Source organism: Belonocnema kinseyi, chromosome 6, assembly GCF_010883055.1.
Source record: "Belonocnema kinseyi isolate 2016_QV_RU_SX_M_011 chromosome 6, B_treatae_v1, whole genome shotgun sequence".
NCBI classification, from domain to species: Eukaryota; Metazoa; Arthropoda; class Insecta; order Hymenoptera; family Cynipidae; genus Belonocnema; species Belonocnema kinseyi.
Genome location: NC_046662.1, coordinates 2,452,787 through 2,477,136, shown reverse-complemented (window position 1 = coordinate 2,477,136; position 24,350 = coordinate 2,452,787). Strand labels below are relative to the sequence as shown.

Here is a 24,350-nt window from a genome sequence, read left to right as displayed (position 1 = left end):
TAACGTCTATTGCTGTTTTTATAATTTTTCTCCGCTTCTATAGTGGGAAAAATCTAAAAAATCACAGAACTTCTTTCAGTCATTTTCAACGGGCATGATTAAAAAAATATATTTTTAGCGCAAAATTCAAAATAAAAAAATTTAATGAACTTTTTTTTAAATTTGTGATCATGAATTAAAAAATTGAAAAGACTTTTTAAAAAACTAGCCTTATTTAGTGGGAAATATCTGTATGTTTCAAAACTTAAACATTTGTTAAAAAAGTAATGCTTCTCGGATAAAAACTCAATAAAAAATTCGTCTTTTCGGATTAGATTTTTAACTATTTTGTAAAAAATTCACTGTTTTCTGAGTAATTCGTTTTTTCAGAAAGAAAATTTAACTATTTGGTACCAAGCTAACTTTTCCGTTAAAGTTCATCTTCTCGAATTAGGAATTTGATATTTTAAATAAAATTTTTTTCCTCAATTGACTGAAAAATCATTATGTGTTGAAAATGTAAAAAATTGAATATTCATCTTTTTGGTTTAAAACATCACCTATTTTGTTAATAATTTTACCCTTTCTGAATACTGAAGTAAATGAAATAATTTAAAAAATGAATCATGAAAGAGAAATTAGTTTTCGGAAAAATATTTTGTATTACAAAATTCCACTCTGTAGTTGAAAATTAAAATATATTTTTTTAATTACTGTTTTTTAATTATTTTTGTAATGAGAACTGAACTGTTTCATTTTGTATTCAAAATTGTGAAGCCAAAAAATTACCCCTATATCAGGGGTTGAGAAGACTCCATATGAATTGAAAAATAGAAAATACACTAATAATAAAATCATGTTTCATTGTATTTTTTTATAAAACATAGCCTATTTTGGTTCACTCTTTAATTATTTAGTAGAAAACTCGTCTTTTCGTACAAACCTTTTTTCTCTAATTAACAATAAACTGTTTCTATGTTGAAAGTTTATGTTTTTTCAATCCAAATTTATTATTTTTGTTACAAAATTTAACTAGTAGATTGAAAGTTAGATTCTCAATCATTTTGTTTGTTTGTTAACAGTTCATTTCTTTAGTTCAAAACTCAGACACTATCTTGAAAATTAATGTCTTTAGCCGAAAATTTACTTATTACGGTGGAAATGTATATATTTTGTTCAAAATTCGTTTTGAGAATTCGCGTATTTGGTTGAAAATTAACTATTTAGTTGACAATTCATATATTCAAGCAAAAATGTAACTAATTAATTGTAAATATTTCTTGGTTAAAATTTATCTCCTTAAAAAAATCGATTTTTGGTAAAAATATACTTTTTTTGTTTGAAAGTTCTTTAAAATATTTGGTTGAAAACTAATCTATTATTTTTAAGCATACAAATATTTTGTTTAAAATTCGCCTGTTTGGATGAATTTATCTGTGTTTGATTTAAAATTAAGATCGTTTTAGCAATAATAAAAACTCTTAAATTTCCTGTTGACAATCCACGTTTGTTGTGTATAGTTTTTTAAATAAAAATTAATTTCTTTAACTGAATGTTGAAATATTTTATTTTTAGTTAAAAATTGATCTTTTTTAGTTAACAATTCATTAGTTACAAATTTTTTATTAGAGTATACACATGAAATAATTGTTTAGTTTTGTGAGGACCTGGATGGGATATGTTGAATTATGAATAAATTGTTAGCTAATTTCTGCAATTGAAAAAACCTTCATTCATTGCTCTAAAATGGGACATTTCTTAAGTCCCTCTTAGCTTTATTGATGCAGTTCTGCTTGGATTAAGAGAGTACAATAAGTCTCTCGACTAGCTCACTTTTCACTCTTCCCTTTTGGATGGTTTAGCTGAAGCTTGAAGTATGGTAGATTATAATTTACGAGCTTTTTCGTCGGTGAGTTCCTGTAAAAAATTTTCTTCATCTTGAAAGGAGTAATTTTAATTTTTAATTAAATCTATAGACTGAAGTACAAAGATGCAGAATAAATTTCTTAATCAACTAGTTAGGATGGTATTGAAAAGTTCTCCTTTAATTAGATTATCAACTTAATAGTTTTAATAATGGATTAAGTTTGCCAGATTAATAATTTCTAGTACAGGAAGATTGAAATTTGTTGTATTAATTAAAGCTCTTTGTCGATCAGATACAAGATTTTCGTACTTGGAAACAAAAAATGAATTAAAAACTGCCTGTGTAGCATTAAGGATCAAGGTATAATAATCTATTTCACAAACTTTAATCAATGTTGTTTTTGATTTTTTTTTAAACTGAAAATTGAAGTGTTGCATTTTTGTGACAGATCTAATCCTTAGAAATAGGAAGTTTTTGCGTATTTTGTTGTTGTTTGGAATTCAAATTTTTGTAAAATTTTATTTGATTAGTTCAAGATCCATATTCGCAGGCTTTTATAACTGAAAATTTAACTTTCCTGATATTAGTTACAAAACTGATCTTTTTCAAATGTAAATTCAATAGTCGAGTTTCAGCCGAAACATCTGGTAGTTACCAGATGGTCTGGCTCTTTGAGAAGACCTAACTGCGTTTTGTGACACGTAATATGAATTTCGAGTACAGCATCAAAGTAGGTTTTTATATTTGAACACTTTAGGTTCTACTGATTCGAAATAGGGCATCTGAAATGAAATGGCATCCAGATGATATCACTCTTCGCGAAGTCCTGAGAATTTTCCAAGACGGATTTAAATTTCGACTGGAGAAGATACAATTATCGGGAATATATACAATTCCGAAACATTTGTTAGTTACCAGATGTTAGGTAAATAGATGAATTTTTAACCAAGAGCATATTTTTGAACAAGAGACTTTTTTTTCACAAAATACATCATTTTTAACCACAAAAGTTAAATTTTCCGCCAAAAATAGAGTAGTTAAATTTTCAATTAAGAAAATTAATTTTCAAAAAAGAATTAATATTCTACTAAAATGGTGAATTTTATACCAACAAAGTCGAATTTTCAACTAAAAATAGAGTGAGTTTTATATTTTAAACCAAAATAAAAAAAAAAATCAATAAAAAATTAATTGTAAACCGATAATGATGAATTTTCAACGTAATAGTTCAATTTTATTCTAAAAAATATAAATTAAAACAAAATTAAAAAACTGTTCCTCAAATGATAAATCTTTGAAAAAGATTTATTAACCCAATACACTATTTAGCAACTGAAAAGATGAATTTTAAACAAAATCGTTGAACTTCTAACCAAAAATATAAATTTTTCAGTAAAAAAGAGGAATCTTGAAGAAAATGTATGAATTTTTCACCAGAAAGTTAAATTTTCTACAAAAAAGACACATTTTCAATATAAATTATAAATCTTTACGCCAAAAACTGAATTTTTAACGAAATAGTTTAACTCACAACAAAAAAGGTGAAATTATAAGCAAAGAAATAAATTTTCTACCAAAAAAGTAAAATCGTGAATAAAATGTTTTTCCACCAACAAGATTAATTTTTGGCGTAAATTATAAATTTTTTGCAAAAAATGAACTTTCAACCGAAAAGATTATTTTTCTATTAAAATGGCAAATTGAAAAAAAATTTTAAGTCACAGAAATATTAAATTTTTAACTAAAAAGTGGAATTTCTGACCAAAAAGATAAATTATCAGCCAGGAAGATTAATTATCTACTAACAAAAGAATAATTTTTAATCAAAAAGATGAATTTCGAACCACGAAGATTATTTTTCTAACAAAAGTTAACTATTGAAAAAATACATTAATTTTTAATCAAATAGTTAAATTTCAGACTTTAGAAGATAAATTTTAAACCAAAAACGAATGTAATACGAAAATTAATTTCTAACAAAAAAGAAAGACGAATTTTTTACAAAGAACATTAATTTTCTGTAAAATACAGGAATTTTTAACCAAACAGTCCAATTTTTAACGAATAAAAGATTAATTTTAAATCAAAAATAAAATATGCTGATTGTTAGTTATGGAAATTATTTTCAACCCACAAATAAAGCCTTTTCCACAAAATAGTTCAGTTAATAGAAAAATTATCCAAAAAATAAATTTTCCACGAAATAGTTGAATTTTCAACCAATAAAATACATTTTTAATCATGCACATTAATATTTCAACAAAAAATCTGCATTTAAAACTAAATCTGTAAAGGAATTTCCAAAAAAAAACTAGTTGAATTTTAAAAATTAAAATTTCTAATATAACATGAAATAGTCCAAACTTCATTTAAAAGCATGTTTTTAAACAAACAAGACAAATTTTCAGCAAAGTAAATTCATTCCTAACCACAGGAATACATTTGCGGCAAAAATGATTAATCTTTCACTCAAGAAAATTAATGTTCAAACACGAATATTATTTTTCTTACGAAAAAATTAACTTTGGAGAAAATACATCAATTTTCAACCAACAGGTTGAATTATTAAATATAAAAAATCAAGTTTAACCAAATATTAAAAATTTCATTCCAAAAGGTTAATTTTCTCCTAAAAAGGGGAATTTGAATAAAATTACCGGAATTTTGAATTAAAAATGTAACGACTACACACAAACTGTGATAGCTTTTTTTCTAAATATTTAAATTTTTATACACTTCATACATTTTTAATATGTTTATATTTCATATTATTTTATTCCTCATTTTGTTCTTCAAAATTTTAAATTACTTATAAAATTTGTGCTAAAAATCGCGTCCTTTTCATCACTTCTTGTTTCTGACTGAGTATCATGATATATTATACTGTTTGTAACACAGCATCAAAATAGTTTCTTGCATTTGAAGACTGAAGGTTCTAGAGATTTCAAGTCAAAATAAGGTATAGTGTTTTATTCCCTAAAAGTTAATGGTTGAAAGTCGGGGCTACAAGTTAAAATATTATCATAGTAAGTCATAATAAGTTGTTCTTGGTTTAAAGTATGGTCTAAATTTCGAGTTGGAAAATTATCATCAGCTTGCGTCCACACGAAGCCAAAACATCTGGTCCTCACCAGATGTTAGCGCTCTTCAAGAAGACCAGAGTACGGAATTTTACATATCACTAATTTTATAAGATTGCTATTAATAATTAAACTTACCTCTGGATTTTTCGCCATTTCCTCCAGATGTTCATCCGTTGAATACCAGCCCATAAAGATCGGAAAGAAACTGATGAGAGCTGGAAGAATCCAAGTGCAGCCGAGCATGCACCCCACTGTCCCTTGTCTCATGATGACAGTGTACTCGAGTGGACTGACTATTGCATAATACCTGTCCACACTGATGCAACACAGGTGCAGAATTGATGCTGTCGAAAAGTAGACATCCAGGGAACACCACACATCACACATGAATCTTCCAAAGAGCCATCTTCCGCCCGAGAGTTCCACCGAGGCATTAAAGGTCATCGCACAAACAGCCACTAAAAGATCAGCAGCTGCAAGGCTTACGACGTAGCAGTTAGTCACAACCCTCAGCCTCCGATGTCGATGAACACTTGCGATCACCTAGTGGAGTCAAGTTAGGCATCGAAAATAAAAAAGATTAGAAACTGGCCTCAGTCGGTTAGAGTTTATAAAACTTTTTTATGATACTGAAGAGAAGAGGTCACCAGATGCAAGTAGCTTATTTTACTGAGGCTTTACACTACTTGTGATCTACCTCGTATGATCACAGTTTAAATAAACTTTTTTATTATTAAACCTTTACTCAAGATCATGCCCGTAGAAGTGGAAAGAAGCTGATTATATTGGTTCAAGCCAAAATTCTAGTTCCGATCCTTCCAGTAGGATCGGAATTCGAATAAAAGGCTTTTCCTCAGACTAACCTGTTTTTCACTATCGGCTCCGAAGGATCAGAGAAACAACTAAATTTACTTAACAACAATTACACTCGTGATGCTTAAGGTGCCCTAGGATTAGAGTTTTAGTAAACTTTTTTTTAAATCAAATCTTTTCTTATGATCCTTTTCACAGAAACAGAATCAGGATTAAATTCGTTAAAATAAAATTCTACTTGTGATCCTCTCCGCAGGATCGTAGTTCGAATAAAAGGCTTTTAATAAGAACAACCCTTTTTCATAATGTGTTCCGTAGGATCGGAGAAAGGATTCAATCTTCTTAAACAAAATTATGCTCGTGGTACATACTATGCCGTAGGATCAGAGTTTCATTAAACTTTTTCTTTTAATTTAACCTTTTCTCAAGGTCCTCTCCACAGACGCTGAAGATGGATTAAATTCGTTCAAACAAAATTGTACTTCCGATCCTTCCCGTAGGATGGGAGTTCGAATAAAAGGATTTTCGTAAGATGAACATTTTTTTACGATTACTTCTGTAGGATTGGAAGAAGGATTAAATTCGCTTCATAAAAATTTCGCTCGTGATCCTTATCGTGAACTAGGATCAGAGTTTCATTAAACTTTTTTTTTTAAATTGAACCTTTTCTCAAAATCCTCTTTACAAACGCTGACGAAGGATTAAATTCGTTCAAGCAGAAGTCTAAATTTGATCCTCCTCGTAGGATCGGAGTTCGAATAAAATTCTTTTCTCAAGGCCAACTTTTTCTCACGATCTGTAGGATCTCAGAAGGAATTAGATTCGTTTAAACAATATCTCACTCAAAATCCTCTCTGTAGGATCGTTGTTTGTTTAATTTTTTTGTCGTGAATTGAATCTTTTCATAAGGTCTTTCCTATAACATCCGGAAAAGGATTAAATTCTTACAAATAAAAAAAAAAAAAACTGGCGATCATCCCTTTATTAATACCGTATCTAATAAATGTTGATACTCTTTCACCTTGTAAAGCCCAAGTTAAAACAACGTAGTTTGTCGCATCTCAATACCTCTTCTTCTTAGTAACATAATTTTAAAAATTTCACGGAAACTAATTGTTTAATTTTGGATTTCAATTTATAAATCTTATTTGAATCCACTAACCAATGCATTTCCGAGAATCGCTGCCGTAATGATGGTTCCCATTATGATTCCCTTGACGACCACAACAAAGAGGTTCACGTTTTCCGGGAGATTTTCCACTGTTGGATTTTCTGCCGGAACTGATGTGACGTTGTTGGAGGTACCATTTGTCGTTGCGTTTCCTGATGTTGAGATGGGGTCAAATCTGATCGGTAAAGTCGTAGTCACCGCGGCCATGACATTCAACATTTTCCGATTTTTTCCGGGGGTTTTGGGAGTGTGCAAAGGTTTTTCGTGGATTCATGTCATTGTATGGAAATTTTTCTTTCCAAATTGAAATCTTTATCAACGATGGTTGCATTTTGGTTGGTTAATGTTGACACAGTGACAGGAGCACTGCCAAGTTGGGATGAATTTAAAACGCATTTTTTGGAATTTATTACAGAATTTTCAGTTGATCTAGGATTATAATCTTGTCGCTACACTGTTATCTAAGAAGAAAAATTAAGAGTGAGAGTGAAAGTGAGATCTGGACAGTTGAGCTGGGCCTAAAATATTCTAATATCCCACAAAATTGGTATAATACGAATTTGAAAGTATCTAGTCCGAAATAAAAAAGTGTTAAGTGGAAAATTACCTTGATTTTCTGAGTAAAATTTTCAGTTCTCTGACTTCATGTTTTAGAAGCATCAAAAATTAAATGTGATGATTATTTTAACTATGTTTATTTTGTCTATAAATTATAAAAATTAGTAGTATAGCTAGTCGATATTACCAACAGTTGATATATAGACTCGCTCGGTATGTCAAAGGTCTACCTTATCGACCGTGGATTCCTAGTATAAATCTGCATAGCTGATTTCGTACAACACCAAATCTAGTCGTTTTTTTCAAATTCAACTCCCTTGATTTAAAATCAGAATCCTTTTTGGTTGATGTATCAACTATTATATTTTTCGTTCAGAATTGATCTTTTTATTGTTTTTGAAAATTCATGTTTTTGAGGTAAAAATTACCCAGTTTTGTCAAAAAGTCGCGTATTCAATTTAAAACTTTAATGATATTCTTAAAAATGTACTTTTTTAGTTAAAAATTTAATGGTTTGGTGGAAATATTCATTATTTTGTTGAAAATTAAAAAATTTGGTCAACAAATTTTACTTTTTGTTTTAAAATTGATCTTTTCGGGTTGAATTTAACTGATTTTTATTTAAAATCAATACCTTTTGGGGCTCAAATATTTATTATTTATAAGTCATGTTTTTTCTTGAAAATTTAATTAGTTGGTTGACAGTTAATTTTTGCTGTAAAAAATTTATTTTTTGTAAAAGATTCATTTCTTTGGTTGAAATTGTCACTATTTCATTGAAAATTTATGCAGTTTCTGGAAAATTGGTATTTTTTTTGGTAAAACTGATTCTTCTTGGTTGAATATTAATATATTTTGGTTGAGAATTCAAATATTTTTTAGAATGTTCATATTTTTTGTTGAAATAAATGATATTTAAAATGAAAGAAAACTCATTTTTTAAAATGTCTGAAAAAACTGTTTCAAAAGATTCAAAATTTTATTTAAAAATGTTTCCCTATCCTTGAAAATTAGCCTTTTTCCATGAAAATTAATTTTCACTAAAAACCTAATGTTTTTTTGTTTGTTTGAAAATTCCCTATCTTATAAAGTATTTAACTGTTATATTATAAAGTAAGGTGTTTGGTTAAATGTGGCTTTGTAAAGAATTAATCTTCTGAGACAAAATTTATCTTTTCATTTAAAATTAAACTTTTAGATGAAATTTCATTGTTTTAAAAAGATTCCTTATTTTATATAAAAATTCAATTCTAGACTTAAAAAATTGTTTTGTTGAAAAATTGATTTTTCAGTAAAAAAAACACTGCTTTGGAGTGAATATGCAAATATTTTGTATGAATTCAATTCTTTGGACGAGAAATAATTGTTGTTTTAAATTAATTCTTGAAAACAAATATTTAACTAAACTTTTTTTGTTCGAGATTCTAATTTTTTAGTTTAAAATTGAGGTATTTTGTTGAAAATAATCTTTTAACCAGAAAAAGTAACTATTCTATTTCGAGGCGCAGTTATCTTTTTGATTTGAAAAATAAACTAGTTTTTTTGAAAATTTGAATTTTTCGTTGGTTAATTAATAATTATAGTTAGAAAATAATTTTTTGATCAAAATATTCAAGTTTTTTCTAAAAAATGAAACTATTTGGTTAAAAATGCCGTATTTTGACAATGATTAGTTAGGAATTCAATTCATGGTTTAAAAAATTAATTATTCGGTTGAAGATTACATTTTTTTTAGTAAAAAATAACACCTGTTTTGGTTGGATATGCAACTTTTTTATTAAAATTGAATTGTTCTTTTAAAAAACACTTTTTGTTATAAATTAATTTTAAAAATAAAAAATGTAACTGAAATATTTATGGTTGAAGATTGATCCCTTTCATTTCAACATTCATGTATTTTGATGAAAAAAATAATTTTCTAATCTGAAAATGTAACTATTTCGTTTTTTGTTGCAAAGTTATCTTTTTGAGTAGAAAATTTAACTAAAATTCTGGAATCTTATTAAAAAATAACATTTCACAACTAATATTCAACTATTAGTTATTGGTTGCCAAGTTATCTGTTTCAGTTGAGAATTCAAGTATTTCGTTAAAAATTGGTCTGCATTGGTATAAAATTAATATTTTGTTTTAAAATCTATTATTTTTGTATAAACATTCTTCTCTTTGGTTAAGAAATATTGTTTAAAAAAATTGATAAAATTGTTTTATTGGCGTGGAAAACTAAATTATTGAACTGAAAATTTAAACACTTAATTTTTGGTTAAATTTTGATTTCTTAATTTGGTCTTTGTGGTAGAAAATTATTCTATTTAATTAAAAATTTATCTTTTTGGCTGAAACTTCATTGCTTTAATTGGCAGTTTAACCGCTGGTAAAGAATCTTTTTTTATGATTAAAATTAATTTTATATACTAAAAATTTAACTTTTATATTTTTTGTTAAAAAAATATATATATATAGTTGAAAATCCATCTATTTTGGTCAATTATTATTTTTTTTGTAGAAAATTCATGTTGCTTGTATTTAGTTCAAATTTTTTTAATTGGGGGGGGGGGGGGGGGGGGGGTAAAGGGTTTATAATTTCTATTGATTCCTTTTCAGAGCCTAAATCACCTGAAAAATAGTACTAAAAATTATTAAAATTTTTTTCGCAAAAGTTACTTCCAAATTGCAAGTCCAGCTTTAATTAAAAATGATGTGTTCTATACAATTTTTATCTCAGATTAAACTATTAGGTGATGGTTAATTACTGCCCAGTTTTCGTCAATGAATAAAGTTTGAATAAATAATAAGAAATTTTTCTTTTTAAATAAATGATAATAAGAAGTTTTGATAATGTTCTTTTTAATAGCCTTGAATACCGTGCGTAATTCAATCGAATTCATTAATAATTCAGATGTGACCTCCCAATGTCAGTCTATTTTAACCCAACCTTCTATTTCTCTTGTTCCTCGACATATCCTCTAATTGCCAATAATAACAGAATTGAACTTTTCAATCCTTCCAACTGTGAAAACACATATTTTATTTTTATCCGAAGATAAAATCGAGATATTGTAATATAGCTTTTAGTAATTGGCAGTAAAATTTGTAATAAACAGATGAATATATAAATAATTATGATTAATGCAAGAATAAATCAACAAAGTTGGAACAAATAACGGAAAACTTGAATATCAGACTCTCAAGAAAAATATACAATATTTCATATTTTCAAACATCTACAACAAAATAATTATTTAAAATGTCAAGATAATTACAAAAAAGCTGGAGACTCAAATGGAAAAACTTTGTATTTAGAAAGTTTTTCTTAAGGTGCCCATTCCAGTTCCTAGTTTATTCTTTTCATTCTTCTTAATCCAATATAAATAATTACTTTTCACAATTAAAGCATCTGATAAAGTTTTAAGAAGAATAGTTTTAGTAATTCTTATGAAGAAGAAAATGCTATAAAAAGAAAAATATTAGTATCATTCATCAAGCATTAAAAGAATCGTTTAGAACAGAATTTTTAGGGAAATAAAATTTTTGCATTGGATACATACTTCTCATATATTTTATTGCAGCCTCTGAGTTCAGTAGCTGCTAACGCAGTCGCGTTAGGATCTACAGCACTTTACAGTTTTACAGGTAATAAATTTTATATTCACATGCAGTTTTCGCGAAATGGGGAGATATAAAAAATAAAAACTTTCAATTTATGCTCCATCTCTGCGAGAGTCATATTCACTAAAAGCAGTTAAATCTAGCTTGCGTTACGAGCTATTAATCGTCATTTTATGACAATAAAACTGTAGCGTTCGAGAATTTATGAAAGAAGAAGAATATTTTCAACAGACAACTTCTTATCTATTTCTTTCCTATTTGTCTCATTTTTGTTATCAAGAGAAAGCTTTCTAAATTAAGAAAACAATAAAATCGAAGCATTTTTTCAGTTTTTTTTTGTTCGAAATGAACCACATTTTGTTTTTAAAATTTCCAAATATTAACTTAAAATCAGCGACCTAAGTTTTTCTGTAACGGTGATCAGCCATTTTCTGTTTGAAATATCAGAAAACCATTTTAAAGTTAGGGGAACAAAAAACCAACACAGTAACATTTTTATTCGGACCAAACCATTTTTTGAGTTATTTGGCTGGCATGTCGGACCCACCACTTTCCTTTTGAAATTTTAAAGAAAAAATTTCAAAAAATTTACCGAAAGAATCTTTAAAAAAGTTTCATGCAGATCGAAATATTTTTTTAATTTGTCGGCAAACTTGTAGAAAAAATGTTCAGATTTCCTGGCAGCAATATTATATCCGCGATTTTTTTTCAATTTCCGGAAACTAATTTGAAATTAGTGACCCAAAAAATCAAAATTTTGGGAATCCAGTCGACTGCGGAATTGATTTACGCTGATAAGTTGTCTGACAATAATTGGCTGTTTTCACTAACGACGTGATGTGTTGCGGCAAACCAGTGATTCAGATCGGCATAGTCAGGCACCATTAGTCTGTTATACGTCTGAATGCGTCTGACTAGAGCGCGGCCGGCTGGCACTACTTATGACTCACGGGACCACACCATCGAGTCAGTGATACTATGTCGCTACGGTTCGCCTGGTTCTTCTACAGCGTCCGTGCTCACAGTATGTCAGTAGACAAACAAGCCTTATAAATTCGCATGAGGAAAATAGCAATCGTCTTAGGAGAGAGTCTCCTAAGTTTAGGACCGTCGGTCCCGCGTCCATCGATCGACTATCTTAAGTGCTTGTACTGACTTTCCTAAGTCCTAGATTGATTTTTCTAAGTCATAGGACCGATTGTCCTTTAGTTCTAGGAGTGACTGTCTAGAGTCGTAAAATTGGTCTGAGATCTAGGACTCTATTCTGCACCTCCTAGAATTGCACCCATTACTACTGAACACTTTAGGACTGAAAATCTTAGAACTTCAACCCTTACAACTGGACGCCTTACAAATATAAAGTTTAAATCAGCATCCTTTAGAATTGCAAAACCTAGACCTGGAAACCTTACAAGCACACTTCTTAAAATTACCAACCCTATAACTGCACTCCTTACAACTTGAAATCTTGTACCCTCGAAAACTGTTAACTGACCCTTTTGAACTGTATTCCTTTCTTTTGATCCCCCTTCGACTCTACTCCTTACAACTGCTCCTCTTACAAGTAGACTCTTTATAATTGCAACCGTTACAAGTGCACCCCTACAAACTGCAACATTCTAACTACAAACCTTAAAAAGACGTCTTCAAAACTGAAACCATTAAACCTGAACCCCTTAAAACTGCATCCGTTATAACTTTAACCATTACAACTGCGCCCTTAAAGCTGAAATCCTTAAAACTGCACCTCTTGGGACTTATAATTTCAATTCGTAAAACTGTGCTTCCCTTCCTGTTGCACTCCATGTCACCAGAACCGATAATCGGAAAGTTTACCTTAAAAAGGTGAAAGGCCCTCAGTTCCCGCATTCTAGCCTCAAAGTAAGGACGACCGGAAATCCAAAGGTTTAGGCCGTCGAGCTGTGGAAAGAAGTCTCGCCTGTCTCACTTCCCTCTTCTTTTGCTTCCTTAAATCATTTATAACTTATTTTTTTTACTTGTGATCCAAGAAGTTACTGCTTAAATTTGAGGTTTTCGTGTCAGAGAACAGAAACCCTTATATATTCTGACAGAAGTCTGTTCTTTGTATTTTTTTCTTTGTAGGAAAGGCCATAATATTATAAGATGGAATTGGATGGAATAGGACAGAATAGAAGGTGAGAAGAGATAGTGGGGCTACGAAACCCTATCTTGTAGGCGTAAGGCGCCTAATTTGACTAATTTTTTCCTTTGCCTAGTAAAAATTACACTTAAATTTATGGAGCTATTAGGGTCATGTGATGAGTGGGTTACGTGACCCGATTCCTACCTAACCCACACTTTTTTTATTTCTTATCATATTTTCACATCGAGTTGAAAATTTAGGATAATAAAAAAGAAGCCCTAAGAAATCTGGATCTGGTCCTACATTTTAATCATTATGAAAAAAGTTTTTTTTGTGAATAATTTTTTTCTATTTACTCATTAATTATTAAATTTTAGGACCAGGCCCAAATTTCTTAGTGCTCCTCATTTATTATACAAAATTTGAAGCTTAATATGGTGTTTCGAGTTTAAATAAGTTAGGAAATAAAAAAAGTATCGGTGAGGTAGGAATCTGGTCACGTGACCCCCTCATTAATTGGCCTTAAGAGCTGGTTTTTGGCAGGTTTGAAATTTTTTCAAATTCTTGAGATTATTAAATCGGTCTATCTAAATATTGTAATTCTTGTATAAATTTTGGACTAGTCAAAAAAAAATTAAGAATAACGAATAAATTAATGGAAATGAATGCGCACGAAAATCCTTGATATTTTCAGAAAATATATTATTAAAAGGAAAATTAAAGATGGTTCATAAATGATACGCAACAAAAGAATCTAATCTTTTCAGATAAAGACTTGATAGAGAAATAATTTCTTGCCCTCGTTCTGTCTGTCGTAGAAATGTTTTATTATTGGAAGCAGAAGATAAAATTTACGCTTTTGATTTTAGGATTTTTAATTATTCTTATAGTAATTTAGTAAATTAAATATTTTGACTGAATTTAATTTTAAACTGCTGGGACTCTTTTTTACTGCACACCCTTATTTTTATTTTTACAGTACCCCTTTTTACTACACCCCTTTATTTTTATTCTACTTAATCTTCCATTACATGAAGACCCTTACTTTTTGTATTTTACTTTGCCTCTTTTTACTGTTTCTACCTAGATCTGAAGCCCTTTTCTCTCCATTCCTTTTTTGTACCCTTTTTATTTGTGCCCATTTTATTTGCACCCTTTTTTGAAACTATTCTGTTACCATTCCTTTTATTTCCACCTCGTAAATCTATGATATTATCTACATATATTAAATCTCAACTGAAAATTTTCATTCGGATATTGTAAATTGTCTTTCAAATCTACTGATCTTTAATTAAAGTACAAATTTTAGATGATAAAAACTCACATAAAATAACAAAAAATTGTTGAAGATTCGCCATTAAAATGAAAAAATAAAAATTATATAAAAATTGTGAATTTAATAAATCTAAATTATGATTTAAAAAGTATTATGACAAACGCTGCTTTTTGAATGCCCTACAAGTTAATAATAAAAACTTTTTGAAAATTATTTTTAAATTAGATCTGAAGATTTGCTTTCAACCTTTTTTTCCCTGTAAGACACGTAATGAGAATTTTTGTTTGAAGACGAATGAGCTTTAACAAAAGAGAATTCACAATCACTAGAGTTTTCTTTCTGATGATCAGCGCTTTCTTTGTTTGTAAAAGTAGCTGCTTATTTTTTTGGAAATTTAACCATTTTTTAGCGATTTTTTTTCTTTTTGTTCAGAATTAATCTTTTTTTGTGATAAAAATTTAATTAGTTGTTCCAAAGTTAAACTCATTTTTCCTCAACTATTTTGTTAAAACTTTTGTTGCTGTTAAATTTGGTTAAGCTTTTGCTTTATAATTAAACTACTCAAGTCCAATATCCGTCTCTTTAGTTAAAAATTCATCACTTCGTTTGAAAATTTAACTATTTCTTTTAATATTACTTTTTATTAGTTGAAAACTCATATTTTATTTAGTAAAAAATTCGTCTAGCGTAATAAAATTAATTTTATTTTTGTAGAAGCTAAGCTTCTTGGTTGAAATTTCATTTTTTTAGAAATTTAAGTACTCCAGTTAAAAATTCACTTTTTTCTGTTTCAAATGTAACTATCACTTTAAACATAATATTTTGTTAGAATAGTTCTTAAAAATAAAAATGTGAATATTCTAATTAAAAATTCCATTATTTTAATTTAAAAAAAAACATCCCGTTCATATAACATTATTATTTTTTAACTAGAAATTTAACTATTCTATTTGGTTGAAAATTTATATTCTTTAGTTGAAAATCCATGTATTTTTATAAAAATTCAACTTTTTAGGTGAAAGTTAATTTTCTTTATTAAAAATTCCCCTTTTTGGTTGTAAATTCAACTATTGCAGTTAAAGACTTATCATTCTAATTGAATATTCATTTTTTTGTTTAAATTAACACTAAGTTGGCTAAAGATTAATTATTTAACTTGACAATTATTCAGTTTTGTTGAAAAAAAATGTTTGTGATCGAATGAAAATGGACGTTTATCAGTTTGAAGTTCTACTATTTGGTTTAAAATTAGAGCCTGTGATTGAAAAATCGGTTTTTAGGTGCAAAATTAATCTTCTTCTAAAAAATTAATTTTATTGTTGAAAAATTCAAATATTCCAGTTAAATATCTATTATTCTAGTTTAAATTTTATCTTCTTGGTTAGAAATAAAACTACTTGATTGGAGGTTAAAATTCTTTGTTAGAAGTTCATCTTTTTTGTTAAAAATTTATATCTATTTCAGTTAAAGGATTATTCCGTTTACAAAATTTGAAACATTCTAGTTTTTCAAAATCTATAAAAATTACAAATATGTTATGCTAATATTTTAGAATATGTGTATCATAAATTCGGGTAATAAGTATTATAATATTTATTATAGGATTAAAGAAAAATAAATACAGATCAGATAATAATAACTAAAGTATTTAAGAAAATCTTGTATATGTTGAGATGATTGATAATTGAGAAAACCTGAAAAATGGCTTACAAATGATTATCCACAAAAGAATCTAATCTTTTCAGACAGAGACTCGAATGAGAAATAATTTCTTGCCCTCGTTATTCTTCCTACAGAAAAACTTCTATCGTTGCAGATTACAATTAGAGATGTAGGGTTGTTGGAAGATGGACAATTAATTTTTTAATTGTTATTGATCAATCGAAAATAATTGGAACGGCCTTCTAATAATACTGCGATGGATAAAAAATATTTTACTAGCTGGAGAAACTGTATAGCACCCTTTTAATTTCCGCATTTACTTATTGTTGTTTTTAAAAATTACCCTGCTCCTAAAAAATAGTAGCACCACTTGTTGTTATTTTAAAAATTAACCTGTCCCTAAAAAATAGGTTTACCAGTTTTCTTTATTTTAAAAATTAAACTGTCCCTAAAAAATAGTTGTACCACTTTTCAACAAAACAGATGGATTTTTAACAAAATATTTTAATTTTCTACCAAACTATGAATTTGTAATCAACAAGAATAAATTTCTATTAAAACGAGAATTAAAAAAATAGAATAGTTACATTCCGAGTTAAAAAAAAATCATTTTTAGCAGAAAAAAAACTTATTTTCAATGAAAGAAATGAATTTTCAAAAAAGAAGATTAATTTTTTAACGCCCACATTAATTTTTAACTAAATTTTCAATTTTCAAACGAATTTTCAAATTGGTATTTAAATGTTCAACCTAACAGTTAAAATTTTAACCAAAAAAGTTTTATTTTGCATTTTACCATTTATTTTTCAACTCAATTTTTAATATTTAGAGGCATTTTTAAACTAATAGTTGAAATTTCAGTCAGAGAAATGAATTTTTAACCAAAAACATTGATGTTTAAATATACACATTAGTTTTAACAAAATTTTCAATTTTTAAAGGAATTTTCAAACTGATAATTAAATTTTTAACCTAATAGTTAATTTCTTAACGAAAGAAATGAATTTTTAACCAAAAAGGTGCATTAGTCTCCAATTAAATTTTCAGTTAAAAAATTCATCTTTAATCAAACTAAAAACAAACTTTTAACAAAATAGATCAATTTTAAAGCAAATAAATAAAGTTTAATCTAAAATAATAAATTTATAACCAAGAAATGAATTTTTAAACCAATAATTGAATTCTAAACCTAAAATATGAATTTCCTACAAAAAGAGACAATTTTTAACACAACAGATAAATTCTCAAACAAATAAATGAATTTTTAACCAAGAAAATGAAATATGTATTAAAAGATAAATTTAAAAAAATGGAGTAGTTAAATTTTCAGTCAAAAAATTAATTTTAAATTTAAAAAAACTAATTTTTCATCAAGGAAAAGAATTTTTAACCACAAAGATTAATTTTCAACCAAAAAAGATAATTTTCAAAAAAATAGGTACATTTCTAAACAAATTTGAATTTTTATGAAAATTTGTAAACAAGTTGTAAAATTTTTCACCAAGGAAATACATTTTTAATCAAACAGCTAGAATTTTCAAATAAAGAAGATCAATGTTCAACTCAACATGGAATAGTTAAATTTCCAGTTAATAAATTAATTCAGAACAAAAGACAGTGTTTAACAAAAGCATTTATTTTTGATAAAAAAGTGTTTTTAATTAAAATGATGAGTTATCAACCAGGAAAATATATTGTTAACAAAAAGGTCTAACTTTCAACAAAATTGTTGAACTTTTTACAAAAAATGTTTTTTTCTATAAAGTGTAAAATTTTGATATTATATTTTTCTTAATGTTTCCTATTGTTTTAGAAATATTAAAATTGAATTCAAATAGTCGAATTAATTCTACCTTTATTAATAGTTCATTTGGAATTGTAAAGAATTATAAGTAAATAAAAAAAATCATGTTATTAAGATTGAATTTACTGTTCTTTTTACTTTACTTAAGAAGCCTTTGATAATAAAATAAAACATTTTCAGACGATTGAGGCTTTCTCATAAAATATATGACAAAATAAATAATTTAATTTTAAATGTTTCTTATATACTGGGTTCAAATAAATCCTTTTTTAATATATTTTTTTATTCTGAAATTTTGAAAAAATTGCTCCCAAACTCCGCTTGGATTTGAACCAAAGTCGTTCAGATTCCTGAACTGATGCTCTTACGCACTAAGCTACGGAGAGACGAAATCAATTTCTTTACAATCCCTGCCAGTTGAGTTTCAAAGTAATTCGTTATACTTGTAACATTAATTTTTTAAACATTTAAATGTTTGAAATTTTTATATTTTGATTTTGACTGGATGAAATGCAGCAAATAATTAGATGTTTATTGTCTTTTGTCTACTTTTCTAGAATAATTTTTGATCATTAATTTTTATTTTTAAATTTTTAAAAAAGCGCATTCAATCTACGCTGGGATTCGAACCCAAGTCTTTCGGATTCCCGGTCTGATGATCTCACCCACTAAGCTACGGAGAGACGAAATCAATTTCTTTACAATCCCTGCCAGTTGAGTTTCAAAGTAATTCCTTATACTTGTAACATTAATTTTTTAAACATTTAAATGTTTGAAATTTTTATATTTTGATTTTGACCGGATGAAATGTAGCAAATAATTAGATGTTTATTGTGTTTTGTCTAATGTTCTAGAATAATTTTTGATCATTAATTTTTATTTCTAAATTTTTAAAAAAGCGCATTCAATCTACGCTGGGATTCGAACCCAAGTTTTTCGGATTCCCGGTCTGATGATCTCACCCACTAAGCTACGGAGAGACGAAATCAATTTCTTTACAATCCCTGCCAGTTGAGTTTCAAAGTAATTCCTGATACTTGTAACATTAATTTTTTAAACATTTAAATGTTTGAAATTTTTACATTTTGATTTTGACCGGATGAAATGTAGCAAATAATTAGATGTTTATTGTCTTTTGTCTACTGTTCTAGAATATTTTTTGATCATTAATTTTTATTTCTAAATTTTTAAAAAAGCGCATTCAATCTACGCTGGGATTCGAACCCAAGTTTTTCGGATTCCCGGTCTGATGATCTCACCCACTAAGCTACGGAGAGACGAAATCAATTTCTTTACAATCCCTGCCAGTTGAGTTTCAAAGTAATTCCTGATACTTGTAACATTAATTTTTTAAACATTTAAATGTTTGAAATTTTTATATTTTGATTTTGACCGGATGAAATGTAGCAAATAATTAGATGTTTATTGTCTTTTGTCTACTGTTCTAGAATAATTTTTGATCATTAATTTTTATTTCTAAATTTTTAAAAAAGCGCATTCAATCTACGCTGGGATTCGAACCCAAGTCTTTCGGATTCCCGGTCTGATGATCTCACCCACTAAGCTACGGAGAGACGAAATCAATTTCTTTACAATCCCTGCCAGTTGAGTTTCAAAGTAATTCGTTATACTTGTAACATTAATTTTTTAAACATTTAAATGTTTGAAATTTTTATATTTTGATTTTGACTGGATGAAATGCAGCAAATAATTAGATGTTTATTGTCTTTTGTCTACTGTTCTAGAATAATTTTTTATCATTAATTTTTATTTCTAAATTTTTAAAAAAGCGCATTCAATCTACGCTGGGATTCGAACCCAAGTCTTTCGGATTCCCGGTCTGATGATCTCACCCACTAAGCTACGGAGAGACGAAATTAATTTCTTTACAGTTCGTAAACGTTGAATTCAAACAAAACATTCTCGGGTTGTAAAATTAATTTTTCAAAGATTCGAATTTTTTATGTTTTTTTGATGTTATAGTTTTGATTAGATAAAATGTTCTAAATAAGTTGGCGTAAATTTTTGTGTCTACTAGTCTCAAATCAGTATTTTTTAAATATTAACTTTTTTTCAAAATTTAAAAAAAATTGCTCTGAAGCTCCGCTGGGATCCGAACCCAAGTCTTTTAGATTGCTGCTCCTATTCTTTTATTCTCTTATCCGATAGGCTACGAAAAGACCACATTAGTTTATTTACAACTCATATTAGGGAAATTCTGACGTAATTCCTTTTACTTGTTAATGTAAATTTCCAAAAATTTAAAAGTTTTATATTTTTTTAATGATTTGGTTTTGACCAGATCACGTGCCTCCGTAGCTTAGTGGATAAGAGTACTCAAACGGCAATCTGAAATACCTGTTTGCGGATTCCAGCGGAGCTTGAGAGCAATTTTTTTCAATGCAGATTTATAATTTAATATTAAAAAAATAAGCCGATTTTTTTTGTTGAAAAAAGGTCATTAGTGAGCGCAGAGTGCGTTCAATGTTCTAGTTTAATTCAATTTTAGATTGAAATCAAATTCTTTATTACCAGCTTGTATCTTGAATTTCAGATGTTTAAAGTAGGGAGTGATATATTTTAAAGTTCAAACTATTAATTTATTTTTCGTAGCAATTTAGTTCGTAAAACATGATTTTCTCAAGTTGCAAGAATAAGAAGGAACAAGAATCATAAAAAGTTTGTTCAATCGATACAATTTCTAGTGCTTTACTTGACTAGCTAAAAGTCACGCACGCCGCGAGAAGAAGCATAAAAGTGTGTCTTTCATCAAATGTGTTATCAAAAATGGAATTCAGTTTCTCTTGTTGTTTTATGAGTTTCAAATCCTAGTTTGCAAATAAATTAATCCTTTTATTAATTCTTAAACATATTTTAAACTAATTTATTAAAATTAAAAATTATATTGATAAAAAAATGAACCAAATTTTTAAGTGAGAAATAATTTTTTGTTACATTATAACAGTTTTTGATTTGATATTATTATAGTTTTTTTTGATACAAAAATGATATAACTCATACTATTTTTTTCTGACTATAGGATACACGCGGAAGTCTATTATAAACTATTTAATTAAATAAGAGAGCTGAAGCCTTGTACTGACAAAATCCGATCAGTTAATTTTATTTCGGCTAGGCTGGTTTCGGTTCCGCAAATTATATAACAGGGAAAATAATATTTTATAATTGTTGCGGTGATATAATAAGATTTTGAGTCAACTGTTGCTGTTTAATATATTTAATAGAATTTATAAAATATTCTACGAGTTTCACAACGATATTAGAAATAATTATTATTGCAAGCTGCAAAAGTAGTTACAGTTTTAAAAATTATATAATTTATATCGAAAATAATTAGTGAAAATATATTTATGAATTGAATAATTGTTATTATTGTTTTATCTAAGATTAAGTTTCATAGTGTGTGAATCTATATATATAATAAATATTCTCAAGAACAGTACCCAAAATTATATTTATCTTCTTTATTATTTTTATAGCATTATTTTACCAAAAATCCCGAATATTAAAAAATAAGGTAAACATAATTATCGAAATAAAACATTTGAAAAATTTACAATCTTGCAATTTTTCAAATTACAAAACAATAAATAAATAAAATTACATAACGAAAATGAGGTGACTGAAAATCCGGAAAAATAATATTCACGACGATTTACAATTCCAGAATAAAAAAAATATTTCAAATAGAAAATTTCCGAAATTATAAAATTATCGAAATATAAAAATCCGGAATTGGAAAATACTAGAATAATAAAATTCCTGATTACTTTATAATATTACTAAATTCCAAAATAATGGAATAATAAAATTATTAAGTTTATAATGTTGTCGAATTTAAAAAAATTTAAATAATAAGATTGCCGAATTCAAACAAATACACTTCTTAAATTATATATAATAAAATAAAATAATAAAATATTTTGACCAAAGGAATTTTTTAAAAAATTGTAATTTTATTAATATTTTTTTTTAAGTATTTAACAATAACTTCTGCCATGTATTTTATTATTCCGGAAGCTTTATATTCGGTAATATTATAATCTTCCGCTAATTTTGTTATGTTGTAATTTTCCAATTATAGATTTTTATAAAATATTCAAAAGCTTTATGAAATTGCAAAAACTTTTAAATACGAAATTTCAAATTCCTGAAATCAGTAAATATCAGAAATTTCAACTTTTCGTAAGAAGAAAATTACGAAACTGCAGTCTGAAATTAAAAAAATTTTAGACTTCGAAATTTTCGAGAATTAACTAATTTTGGAAGTAAATTTCGGAATGTTTCAAGATTTCTTCATATACTATGAACAAGAAAAATGCTCTTTTTACAGAATTTAACATAGTCGCGAATATTTAAAGCCGAACCAATTAAAATTATTTCTTGTATTTCTAAAAATTATGGAATAAAATTATAATATAAAAAGGATCACTTTAAAAAAGTATTAGTTTAAGCCACGTTGATTAGAATTGTGCATTAAAATTTAAAAAATAGGTAAAGAATAAAAGAAACAAAATATAATAAAGAAAATACCTTTATTTGTTAAATATGTATTTTAACTTTTTCGTTTTATTTATTTTATAAACAAGGTTTTTATTTTTCAGATTCAAGAATATGATCATTTCAAAATTGCTCTACTTCAACAATTTTATTTCGGGAATGATCTATTGTAAAAAATTTTAATTCGATATTATGTGAACTGTTGGGAATTTTCATTTTTTTCAAAATTTTACTCTTATATTTACTCGAGAAAAATAAAGTTCCTGACACTGTTAAATTTTTCCGAAAAAATATTCGAAATAGAAAATCCGTGAAATAATAAACTTCCTGACCAATTTAAATTCCCAAATTTTGGAAAGTGTTAACAGTTTAAAATATTACCAAAGTTTTGAAATTCCCAAAAATAGTTAAATCCTGATTTTTCGTTTTAATTGTAAAATTATTTCTTTGAAAAATATTTCTGTAGACATTTCTTTTCTCGATAAATTTTATTTTCTGTTTTATTTATTGTATGTCTATCTCATTAATGTTACAAGGTGAAATATTGTAAAATTTTGATTTTGAGAATTTTCTGTTATTCGAAATTACCAACTTTGGTAATATCATAAGCTGATGGGGATTTTTCATTTCAAAAATGTTTAATTCTTGAGATTTTTATAAATCCCAGGAATTTCACTTTTTATTATTCTTCAGCCTGTCCAAGTTTTTAATTATTTACATCTGGGAAATTTTAAATCGAGAATTTCCCTACGTCAAAAATTTTATTTTATGAGTTTTCTATTATCTGATTTTAATTTTTCGTTAATATTTTGATTTCGTGAATTTCATTTTTTTTTTAATTTTTCATTTCAATATTTTTCTTGGGAATTTTACAGTATTGAAAATTTAATTTTTCGGGATTTTTCGGCCGTTGAAACTTTTCAATTGTTTGGATTCGGGAATTTTATTATTTGAAAATATTCTTGTAATGTCTAAGGTTATATGTCTGCGATTTCATTTTATCGAGAATTGAATAATTTGCAAGTATTATAAACTATCAGGAATGTTATTATTCAGAAATTTTGCGATTGGAGAATTTTTGATTGTCGGGAACTTAATAACTTCATGAGTTTTCTATTTTTAATTTCTTTTTCTCGGGAATTTCTTTTTTCGGGATTTCGGAAGTTGAACATTTTTGACAATTTTCGAATTTTGGGAATTTTTTATTAATACTTTTTTATTTTTAAGAAATTTTCCTGTGTCTGAAATTATATTCTTGCGAGAGTTTTTATTTTCGGTAATATTGAAAACTGCGCGGGATTTTCTAATACAGAAAATTTGAATTTCTCTTTAATTTTTTATTTCGGGAATTATTATTTATGAATATTTATGTTATGAAGATTTTCTGTGAGAGGGGGGATTTTCCAGCAACGGAAAAAAATGATTTAATAATTACTTATTATTTTAGAACAACTTTTCAATTGTTCAGGCTCGATAATTTTGTCATCGAAAAATGATCTTTTTTTGAATATTTTATAGTTTTTGATATTTTATAATGTAAAAAATTTTATTTGGGTGATAATATATGATCCGAAATTAATATTCGAGAATATGACATTTGTAGAAATTTTATATTCTTGGAAATTTGTGGATTTTGAATATTTCTTTTCGAGAAATTAAATTTAGGCAATTTTGTTTTTTTTTCAGCATTTTTCAGTCATCTCTCATTTTATTTGGTATTTATTTATTTTCAGACCAGAGATACTTAATACAGTAATTTAAGTATAAAAAAGAATCTAAACTTTGTCTGGAATAAAAAATTTCAAATTCCTAAGATTATCAACTAAAAATACAAATTAATTCCTAAGAAAATTCCTTGTGAAATATAAATTTTTTAACAAATTCAATATTGTTATCCAAGTAA

At 27.0% G+C, this 24,350-nt stretch overlaps 1 protein-coding gene across 2 annotated transcripts in view; it reads right to left on the bottom strand.

The window, feature by feature from the left end:
- Positions 1-24,350, bottom strand: part of LOC117174245 (octopamine receptor beta-3R-like) — a 324,579-nt gene that overhangs the window by 299,744 nt on the left and 485 nt on the right. The window contains exons 1-4 of one of the 2 annotated variants that reach the window (XM_033363151.1): positions 7,659-7,811; positions 7,521-7,554; positions 6,905-7,374; positions 5,065-5,472 (exon numbers count right to left, since the gene is read on the bottom strand). In XM_033363151.1, coding sequence (XP_033219042.1) covers positions 5,065-5,472; positions 6,905-7,132 — 636 coding nt within the window. In that variant the 5' untranslated portion in view covers positions 7,133-7,374; positions 7,521-7,554; positions 7,659-7,811. Of the gene's footprint in view, positions 1-5,064; positions 5,473-6,904; positions 7,375-7,520; positions 7,555-7,658; positions 7,812-24,350 lie in introns of those variants that run through there. The other variant, XM_033363149.1, reaches the window with a different exon arrangement.